At 37.6% G+C, this 11,265-nt stretch overlaps 1 protein-coding gene across 1 annotated transcript in view; it reads left to right on the plus strand.

Annotated features, from left to right (window-relative positions):
* SMURF2 (SMAD specific E3 ubiquitin protein ligase 2) overlaps positions 1–10,999 on the plus strand; it is a gene marked incomplete at its 5' end in the record, with an annotated part of 35,817 nt that extends 24,818 nt beyond the window's left edge. Inside the window, 9 exons of the mRNA XM_009577048.1 lie at positions 1,936–2,146; positions 3,692–3,795; positions 5,308–5,422; positions 5,854–6,032; positions 6,520–6,657; positions 6,887–7,007; positions 8,450–8,651; positions 10,498–10,573; positions 10,900–10,999. Coding sequence (XP_009575343.1) covers positions 1,936–2,146; positions 3,692–3,795; positions 5,308–5,422; positions 5,854–6,032; positions 6,520–6,657; positions 6,887–7,007; positions 8,450–8,651; positions 10,498–10,573; positions 10,900–10,999 — 1,246 coding nt within the window. The remainder of the gene's footprint in view (positions 1–1,935; positions 2,147–3,691; positions 3,796–5,307; positions 5,423–5,853; positions 6,033–6,519; positions 6,658–6,886; positions 7,008–8,449; positions 8,652–10,497; positions 10,574–10,899) is intronic.
* Positions 11,000–11,265: the final 266 nt, after the last annotated feature.

An 11,265-nucleotide genomic window follows, 5' to 3' on the forward strand; every position in this document is an offset into this window, starting at 1 on the left:
ATGCTCATTTCAGAGATCACTTTTTTTTTAAGGCTGACATTGACTAGCTTTGTGTTTAGAGGACTGTGTGTTTTCTACTCTTAAAGGTAGTATGAACATATGCTCACTTCAGTATATAATTATGACCTTCTCTGGTAGGCATATACAAGGAATATTTTCACATGCTCATCTGTATGGAATTAGAAGGTTCAGAAGATAGAACAATGATTTTGCTTTAGGTTGTATATCAAGTAAATACAGTTGAAGTGAGATTCACATTTAAAACTAATCACAAGTGAAAAGAAAGTACCATGCATGTAGCACAAATGATACAGAGACATATTCTGGAACCACATCGAGTGTGTGTCTAAATTATTGTAATGACTTGGTTTCTCAGGAATGACTTAAAATAACTGTAGTTTATTGTAAGACCAATGTGATCAGCTTGAGAATAAGGTTAAGGGTAGCCTTATTTAAAAAAAAAAAAAAACAAAAAAAAACCAAACCAAAAAACACAACAGAAGCAAACAACAAAACACTGTGAAACTAACGAAATCGATTAAGCTAACTTTTGAAGTTCTGCATCCTGGGGCAGAGTAACAAAGTAGGATTTCTGTGTATTATTCCCTCCGTAGAGCCCAGGAGTAAAGAGTTATTAATATTAATATTAAGCTTTGAGTTACCGCTGAAGTGATCTACAATGTGTGCCATTGCAGGGGTTTCTAAATGTTAGGCTTGTAAGAGTCCTGATAAAGATTTCCTGGTCACCTGGTGTTAAGTTTCCCTTGAGGGGGGTTTGTGCAAAATTGCTTTAAATAGAACATTTGCAAATAACAGAATAGCTGTCAGAACCACAAGGCAAACTGGGAACACCCCCACCCCTTTTTTAATTGCCAATTCTGAATGTTCCTGTGGTAAAAGCCTGCTGGAGGTGAATTTTGGTTGGCCGGGACAGCCTTCTAGAAGACCTTGTTTCAAAACAGACAACAGACTGCAATTTTAAAATACGTTAAAACTGTGTTTGGTTCCATCTAATATTTTTTGGTCTTTGATGTTGAAAAAAACTCCAATTTACTAACATTCCACTGGAAAACATTCTGAATTGTAACCTTTCTTATTTATCCAGTAAACTTAGGGTATTCTCTTGTGTTCCACACAGAGATTCTCTTCTCATGGTTTAGGTAAAATATTACTTTTATCCTGAGTTGTTTGGAAATGCCATACTAAAAAGCTATAAAAATACCCACTTACTGTGTACAAGAAATGACACAAGAGAGGACATCTCTGCAACACGATTAATTTAGTTTTGCTAGTAAGAAGTTAGATTTAGAAAATCTCTTAGAATTGCTAGTAAAAATACTTGTTTATCTGTGCCAATTAGTTACATGTGAACTCCCACATTCCTGTGGTCCAGACTAGGCCAGGTACAAGGGACAAGGTCCTTGCCAAGCTGCCAGTACAAACATCTTTTTGTAAGCTTACTCTTTTTCAGACAAGCCATTTAAAACAGGCTATGGTATTGACTGTAGATTAGAGGCATAGTGTTTGGCAGATCCCTGAATTTTAAAATGGAGGAAGGCAAAACACGCAAAGGAAATATGGAAATGGTATCTGAGAAATTCAGTGTCAGCAGCTTAGTAGTAAAATTGTATGGATAATACCTTATTATATAGTGCTATAACCTTTTACATACTTTGCAGAGTAGTACTAATAGAAATAACAAACCCTAAAAACAACTGATAGTTGCCAAGAAAGACAGAAGCATATGTCTTTAGTCAGGATAAAATCTCTCTGAATTTGTTTTTTACTGGACCTGGACATTTTTAGCGTAATCACAGTAATAATCATAGTAAATTGAAAGTAGTTTAGTTACAAAGACTTAACCTTTAAGAAACATCTGAAGAAAATAGGGGATGTGTGACTTGAATATCTGCAAACAGCTGTGTTTGTTTCTAGCCGCCAGAATCAACTTAAAGACCAGCAACACCAGCAGCAGCAGCAGGTAGTGTCCCTGTGTCAGCTTCCAGATGAGGCAGAGTGTCTGACTGTGCCAAGGTACAAGCGAGACCTAGTGCAGAAACGCAAGATCCTGAGGCAAGAGCTGTCACAGCAGCAACCTCAAGCTGGCCATTGTCGTATTGAGGTCTCCAGGGAAGAGATTTTTGAGGTAACTTGAGAATTTGACCCATTTCTTAACACTGAGGGAAGGGGAGGAGGGTTGTTCATAACTGTCTAAAGAAGTCATTGAGTTCTATGGAATCTTGAAGTCTGGAATTTTACGCATGGCGAATGGGAAGAGGAAGCATTTCAAGGGGATGTTAAGAACAGTTGTGAACTTAAAGTAGATGTCTTTACCCTGTAAAGAAGAATAAAAATGAGGGAAGCGTTCCTTGCCGCTGGAGATGTACAGACTGTGTCAGGGACTGAGGAAGGAGTCCAAGCACTTCATGTATTTGAAGATATTGTCTCACTTCTTCATTGAATATAAGAACGCTAATGTCTGTTACAGAGGGAATGTTACAAATTGAAAACCAAACAATTATTCATTATCTTTGATCTATTGTAACTTAAGTAAAATTACTACTGAACAGCATTCATCTTTGGAGTTTGGATTACCTGGCATCTATCTCAATTCTGGTTGATTTTTTTCTTCTTTTTTTTTTTTCAGAATCAGACCAATTTTATGAATTGTCTAGGCTTATCCATGACCAGAGATGCCGACAGTGGGATGTCTGCATTTTATTTTGTGACATTATTCAGCAGAATAATTCCGCTGAATTGATTAAATGCAGTTATATAATTCATTGGCTTTTTCTGCAGAACAGTCTGTCTTCTTAAGAACTTTATCACCCATCCCACCCATCCCTGTTGCATTTTTACCCCACCCACAAACTTGATAGCCCCACTGTGTTGTCACAGTTTTTCCAGCCAAGAAAGATTTGTGTTGGTCTTCCCTTTGGAGACAGTCAAATCACTTCATAATCAACTAAAAAAGAAAGGGAGGAAAGGCTGCTGTACAGCAGTGAAAATTACGTTCTTGTTCTGAAAACTAAGCTGAGTATGTTGGGTCCCAGACACACCTACCTCTTCTGTTCTGCAAAGCCAAAGATTGGGGCACCGATACTGGACATAAATAAAAACTAGACATTTTTGTTTTATTCCTTTTAAAAAAAATAGCATTTGTTTTGCCTCTTTCAGCTTTCTTTTTGTGTTTTCTTGGTGAAGTCTTACTGATAGAGAAATAGTTCTGTACATTTACTGGGATGGCATTGATGCTTCTGTTCTTAAGATGCTTCCTGAAGGTTTCCGCGTGTTATACCCAGAGTAGAAGCTCCACTTTTGGCTTTTCAGACTGCAAAAATTGTGAGCCTTTATGCAAAACAAAAGGAGTTTAATGACACAGACGATTTTTTTTTTTTAAGTTATATGAGAATGAGAGAGAGAATATTCTGATCGCTGTATGCCTCTGGAAATTTAACGGAAGGTGGTTCTTCTCACGTATCTGTTTTATTTGACAAGTGCTATCACATTTGTAGAAAACTGAGTAACAGTCTTACCACTGAGAAACAGTGGTTAATATCTAGGAAAACAGTATCCCTTTTAATAGTATCCCCTTTGGACTTGGAGTCTTCGAGACTCCATTTCTAATAAACAGTAGTAGCTTCTTGTCTGTAAATAGCGGTTAATAAAAGAAAGTGTTATGTGTTTACAGGAATCCTACAGGCAAGTCATGAAGATGAGGCCAAAAGACCTGTGGAAACGATTAATGATAAAATTTCGTGGGGAGGAAGGCCTTGATTATGGAGGTGTTGCCAGGTAAACAGTCTGTCCTCTGTCTCTTCCCCTGCACCCCAACCCCACAAACTACACCCGTGCTTTGAATCCTAAATGAGCCTTGTATCAGCCCTGTTTCTTTTTCCATTATTCTTATTTATATTTATTTCTGTAACAGATTGTATGTCAGAGGAATATATTTTTAGATAGTCTTTTAAAGGAAAAACTGCATCAAAAGAGAACTAATTTATTGTAAATAAATCAAAATGCATGTTACAGATCACATCAGATGTCTGTCATATATGCAAGATAGGCTTTTGGTATCTATTGAAATTATCATACTTTGGTTAGAAAACTTGGGTATCTGAGAATTTATATCACTAAATACTCAGCTTTGTGGCAGAACTTTGATAAAAAATATGCTTCATTGCAAATTATCACTACTGTTTGAAGCAAAAAGTTAAAAACTAGCAGTTAGTTTGTCAATAGTCTGAGGTTATTTTTCAGTTGCTTATAAAAAGTGACATTTATTGATTGTATGAAGATACTCTTCACATTTTAAACTGTTAGGAATTGTAGGCCAATTGCACAGATGCTGGTTTACTTCCCCGAAAATATTCCTCACCTCTGGCATGTGGATCTACTTTCTCTAAATGAGTGTTGACTCATTTAGGAGTATTCATTGTTTGCATTGCATTGCATTTTTTTACCATTAGTACTCATTTCAAACTACAGACGATGCTCCCAAACAGCCCATCTTCAGCATCTGTAGTTGGTGTATGGCAAGTGACCTCTGGGACGTAGGCTGTTACATTGCATGTGTCTTCATGAGTTTGCAAATGGCCAATAGAGTTTTCACTTCATCCATTCCTAAATATTTTAACATGCTGATTAGCCATAACTAGTAAAACAGTCTTGTTGAATCAATTACTGTTAATTGCTTGATGATACTATTAGTGTTTAAAATAAAGAAGTTACAGATGTTATTGTGCACTATTTTCCAAAGTATCAGCTAATATTTTTCGGCATGGGCTTTGTTTCTAGTCTGTGTGCCGTGGAGCCTTTGCCATCTTCCATACATGAATACAGGAAGACCAAGCTAGAAAGTGTTACAGTTTTCCCAATTCTTAGACCATTGTTTACTGATTTGTGAACATTTAATTAAAACTTTAACTCAATAGATCTTTACCTGAAGATGGTTTATATTAAAAGTTTTGACTCGAACATCTCTGTAGTACAGTCAATAGAATACATAGTGTCTTGTCTTAGTGTGTAATGGATGAAGGAGAATCATAGTCAGAAACTATCTTGGAAGTAAGTAACCTGGAGAAAAATCTTGGAAAGCTGGGAGGTACATCAGCTGTCAGGTCCTGTGCAGTTAGTGAGCCAGTAAAAATAATTCTGGTTTCAGCCTTATCTAAGCATGTTCAGAGATAACTTTCTTCACATTTATGTTTAACAATAAGATTTAAAAAATCATACTATTTTGAAAAGATTCTCAGTGTAGGAATGCATTTGTCTAAAGTAAACAATAAATTATTTTATTTTCTTCAGGGAGTGGCTCTACCTATTGTCACATGAAATGTTGAATCCGTATTATGGTCTCTTCCAATATTCCCGAGATGATATCTATACACTGCAAATCAACCCGGACTCTGCAGTCAACCCGGTATGACTGGTGACATGACTTCTGTAAATGATCATTTTGTGACTAGAAATTAAATACATGTGGAGAGTGTTCTAGATTCAGGAACCTAATCCTCACATTAGTATTGTTAGAGGCTGAATTTGTGCAATAATATAATTTCTTTTCAGTATTGATCAAAGAAACTTCTCAAATGTGTTCTTAATTTTCTGTAAGATGTTGATTTATCTTTCCTTTGGGAGAAATTAAGTTTATTTTGATTCTTAGTAGTAAGACTTCTGGACTGGAAGCAATATACTCAATGTGTTGTGTATAAAAACAAAACAAAACAAAAAGCTCTGGATATGTTGGGGGTTTTTGTCTTTTCTTTGTATTGAAATTTTATTTCGTATTCAGCAGATACAACCTGGAGGTCTTATTTAGCTGAATGGCTTAGTCTCTTTTTTCAATTCTAGGAACACTTATCATATTTCCATTTTGTTGGACGGATAATGGGGATGGCTGTGTTTCACGGACACTATATTGATGGGGGCTTCACGTTGCCTTTCTATAAGCAGTTGCTAGGGAAGCCAATTACTTTGGATGATATGGAATTGGTTGACCCTGATCTTCATAACAGCTTAGTCTGGATACTGTATGTACTGTGTATTGTATCTTACAATGTTAGAATTCTGTCTCGGTTAACATGTGATAATGTTCCTAAATCCAGTTGAAAGAAATTAAGTATATTTTGATCTCCTGCTCAGGCAGATTTAAGAAACATCTTTCTCACACAACTCAGCTTCTTTAAAGGCTTAACATGCTCAAGGTATTCAAATTTGCAGGGCGGGGAGGGAGGGGGATAAATGATTACTGAGCTGTAAAGTGCTCAGTTAATAAATTCTAATTTATTAATTTTTGCCTATTATTAACAGTAACATGTTATTAAAATATAACATTGAAACTTTGATAATGGTTTTAAAATATAACATAGTAAAAATGTATGTTCGCCTTTTGTTTCCAAGCAGTAATTTGAAATGCTATTGAAAAACTAAATTGTGATGTCTGTCAGATATATTATGGCTGTAATATATTTGCAGAATATGTTTTCACTGAGTCACTTGCTTATTTCTTTCCACCAGTGAGAATGATATCACAGGAGTGTTGGACCATACATTTTGTGTAGAACACAATGCATACGGGGAAATTATTCAACATGAACTGAAACCCAATGGCAAAAGTATTCCCGTGACAGAGGAAAACAAAAAGGAATATGTCAGGTACATCAATATCTATTCCAAAGGTTTTTATGTTTCCTATGGTGGGGAGAAACTTTTACTTATTTGAAGTAATTGACAGTGTTATGTTGTTGGGTTTTTTCCTAAGTGGCAGTGCAATGCTGGCGGTGTGTTTATTCCTGTCAGTACAGCCGTTTTTTTGGCTGGATGAATTGCAGGTTTATTGTATTCGAATACATCTTTCACAAAACCAATTTGCACTTGCTTGCAGACTTTATGTAAACTGGCGATTTTTACGAGGAATTGAAGCTCAGTTTCTGGCTCTACAGAAGGGATTTAATGAAGTAATCCCACAACATCTGCTGAAGACATTTGATGAGAAAGAGTTAGAGGTCAGTCCACTAATGTTACCTTACGTCGTCAAGTGTAACAATGAAAGCCTGAAGCATTCTTCTGAGACTGAGTAACATGTGAAGTTGTATCCCCAGTGCTTTAGGGGTTTTGCAGGTGCGCTATTACAAGAAATACAGTTAGCATAAGAGGTCACGCAGTCACTGAGCCTGCGTGTGCCTTCCACTGAGAGCTATGAGAGTGTTTCTCAAGGCGACATTTCGTAGCAACTGCAGAAGTGGTAGAAGAGGAGACCCTCTCCTATACCTGAAACACAGCTGAACCTACTGAGAAGTAACTGCAGTGACCTCAGGTTGTTTCAGAGTGCTACTCCAGCAGAGGTGGTGGTGCATATTTCTCACGGTGCAGTTTCACGATATTAAATTCAGTGCTGCCAGGAACGTAGTCTGTCACTCCCTTCCACATCCCACCACTTGCTCCCAGCCCTTCCAGTGCACTGCACTGGCTTTGGTGTCAGGCAGCTGTGTGGTTTTGCAGAGCTGAGTTATGCCAGACTAAATCGGCCCTGTAAATACAGCGTAAGGAAAGGTGCTGTCTGGTGCTGTCGTCGATAAATGTGGTACAAAATGTCAAGATCGGCATCCAAACAATATCCTCTCAAGGCAAATCCCATAGATCCCAAGCTTGTTTTAAAACTGAAATCTAATATACAGTCTGCTAGCTGTGGCGCTGAGGTTTTTGCCATATAAAACGCCCACATGGTAAATTATTCACGCTTTCTTCTGTTCACTGTACTAGAGTGTCAGTAATTGCTCTTCTTTCATCCTGAATATTCTCATTCAACAGCAGTGAGCCAGCCATACTGTTAACCCAGAATCATTCTGCAGATGCAGAATAAGAAAGGGGAAGGTCCAATGTTCTTAGTCACTAGAAAATGTCTTCGTAATCATATCCCTGTTGAACTTAAACTGATCCATTGTGGAGCTCCATTTTAGAAGCGCTGAAAGCTCTTCATCAGGAGAGAAGTCTGATTTGTATTACATGTATGGTATGACAAGAACAAGATTACTTTTGAGGGTCCAGAATTGGACCAGCCGAACTACAGCTACGCTCCAGAAAGAAATATTGAGTTCAAAGGTGAATTATGCATGCACTTTCACACATGGGTAGAATCTGTGCTTCTGTTATTTAATTGACAGGTCAAGACACTTCCATATAAGTTTATGAAATGGTTGATATTTTTTTTTTTTTTTTAATTTGAATTGAGGCCATGTAAAAAATGGATTGTGTACAAAGGTAAGATTAAAAAAAAAAAAAGAAAAGTTACCTTTCTGCATTGCTTAAGGTTAGTGAGAGGTTATAATTTGCCCTTGGCATAAAATCTGTCAATTTTTCAGTATCAGTTATTCGTAATTTGGCTAGCTCCAAAACGATTTTTATATTGATCAATGATGAAATACTTAATTATATTTTAAATTTACAGCTCATCATTTGTGGACTGGGAAAAATTGATGTTAATGACTGGAAGGCAAATACTAGGTTAAAACACTGTACCCCAGACAGCAACATCGTGAAATGGTTCTGGAAAGCTGTGGAGTTTTTTGATGAAGAGAGGAGAGCGAGACTTCTCCAGTTTGTGACTGGCTCATCCAGAGTGCCTCTGCAGGGCTTCAAGGCATTACAAGGTAATGCTTCTCCAGAAGTAACTGCAAATGCCTGTACTTGGAGGAAGCGATAGGACACATCACAGAAACATGAGCTGAAAATGAGGCTGGTTGGCTGCAGTGTGACTTTTTTAAGAGCGATTTTTAATGGTCTGATGAATAATAATAGCAAATAGTCTTTTTTGTGTGTTTGTTTATTACCTTGTTATTCAGCTGTAAATAGCTCTTTTGTTTCAATTATGCACTTCCTTCTCTAGCAAGAAGTTCTGATCAGCGGAGATCTTAGTGGGGTTCTCCTCCCGTTTTTTCTGGAAGCCCGCTTTTTAATTTCTGTCTTTTTACGAGCCCTCATCACCTGTTCAGCTGTGGGACCAGAAAACACCAACATGCAGTGTTCTTGCGATTCTGACAGCAGAGGCACTTCGTAATGCTGACTGCTTTTATTGTAAGAGCGTCATAATCACAGCCAGCCCAGGCGTCAGAAACGATCACCTTAATTACCGACCTGTCTTCTGAACTTCAGTCCAAGCGCTGGGTCTCTGTTGTAGCAGCTCTGGCTGCAACCCATGCTGCTCTGTTGACACAATAGTTATCCTATTTCACCCTCTCACAAGATGAGAGAAAACCGCCCAGGGGAAACACTGACCATAAACCATTTTAACAGGTAGAAGATTCCAACAGAACACAGGTGCTATGGTAACAGCTGCCACATACAAAAGCCAGTTGCTCTAGAAACCTGTTTTTTCTTCATTATCCCTTCATTACCAGATCGAAGGCCTCGTTTTCTTTTTCCTGTGTTCTTGAGCTCTAAAATACTCAGACGCATTAAAGGCTCAGGAATATTGAGTTTTTTGAGACACTAGTTACTTTAAGCAGCGTATGGTACCGTAAGTGATAAGTGTTTAAATAACATTGCAGAGGGTGGAGGGACTTGTTTAGGCAAACTGTGTAACTGTTAACCACCTCAGAATAGTTACAAGTAATTATTAACCCTACTATTGATGTTCATACAGTTAATGTAGTGGAGTGAGCTGTTTGGAGAATGGTAATGGAAGTAATACCTGTTTAGCTTCATCTGTGCTGCAAGTTTTAGTATGATTATACTAGTAAAACAAGTTTTCTGTGAGCAAATGAAGCCTCATTTCCTACAGATTTGAACATGAAGGTTGTTCAGGTTTTTGGCCGAGTTAGCACAAGCAGCTCACGTTCTTATTTGACAGCCAAGAGTCCCCATGAGAAAGACTGACCCTGTGGATTATATTGTGTAACGTCTCTCTACGAAGAATTCCAGTTTTACTAAGTTTAGGGCATTTGTAACCTCTTCTGTCCTTTGTGAAATCTTCAATGTATACTAAGTCTAAAACACTGCTGTGCTGCAGTCTTTTCTTTAGCAGAGAGATTAAGGGGATCTCTGTATAGTCAGATTAATTTAACAAAATTGTAAGAAGTTGGTATTGTGACTCTTCTATAGAATGTGAATGGAATTGGCCACTACTCAACACCTGTTACAAAATGGGGACAGATACAGCTGCGTAAGTTTTGTTCCCTGGGAAGGGTGGGAGAAGTTAAATTAGAATTATATAGTGCACTCTGTAAAACAGGTATTTTATTCTTCCTTATCAGTGCTTTGTTCTTGTTTATCTTTCAATGGTTTAAATAACTGCATGGTTATCGTGTGTGGGTGGAGGGGAGGAATCTGTCTCATAGGCACGGTGAGGTTTTTTCCTGCCTGTTTATGATTTCAACTTTCTTTGTGCATAGCTTCTCTCTTTTTGTGGTTTTAGTTACTTTGTTGTTGTTGCAGTGCAACGAAGAAATTTCATGTTATGCAATTCAGTAGTAGTAGAGATCTTTTCTGGATTTTCAGGTGCTGCAGGCCCACGACTATTTACAATACACCAGATTGATGCCAGCACTAATAATTTGCCGAAAGCTCACACCTGGTAAGACTTTTTCAGGTCTCTATTGTGACATATAGATTAAGACCAATATGCTGTCTCTGTATTTTGAGCAGTCTTTTGGGGTTTTTTTTTTTCCTCTCCTCCCACCCCCGACTTTCTGACATAATAAATGCTGTCCGTTACAGAGTAGTAAAGGTGTGAAAACTAGAGATTGCTTTTATTTATATGAAGTTCTGTTGGCCTTGTTAAGTATTTCTTTGTCGTTGTTTCAAGTACGTTAACTGAAGTGTAACTGAAGTGTAACAGAACTTTGCTAGGTGATGCTTGAAGTTCCAGATGGCTGAAACTTTCCTACCTTCTGTCCACAGCTTTAACCGAATAGACATTCCTCCTTACGAAAGCTATGACAAGCTATACGAGAAGCTGCTAACTGCCATTGAAGAAACATGTGGGTTTGCTGTGGAATGACCCTTCACAGGCTTACCTGAGACTCTATTTATACTCCTGTCAGCCAGAAAGCCCTTCCCTCAGCCAAGACTCAAGAAATGCTTGAAATACAGGAAACTTTCCCTTTTCTACACTAGGACACTGGGAGGGAAAGGACAACTTTGGAATTTTTTTTTTTTTTTTTTTTTATTTCAAGAAAATAGATTCTGTGGTTCCTGCCATAGGATCATTCAGCTGCTATTAAAAACTAATATCTTGAACATACAGAATGCTGACTTTTCCTACAT

This window comes from Fulmarus glacialis, unplaced genomic scaffold (assembly GCF_000690835.1).
Source record: "Fulmarus glacialis isolate BGI_N327 unplaced genomic scaffold, ASM69083v1 scaffold14584, whole genome shotgun sequence".
NCBI lineage: Eukaryota > Metazoa > Chordata > Aves > Procellariiformes > Procellariidae > Fulmarus > Fulmarus glacialis.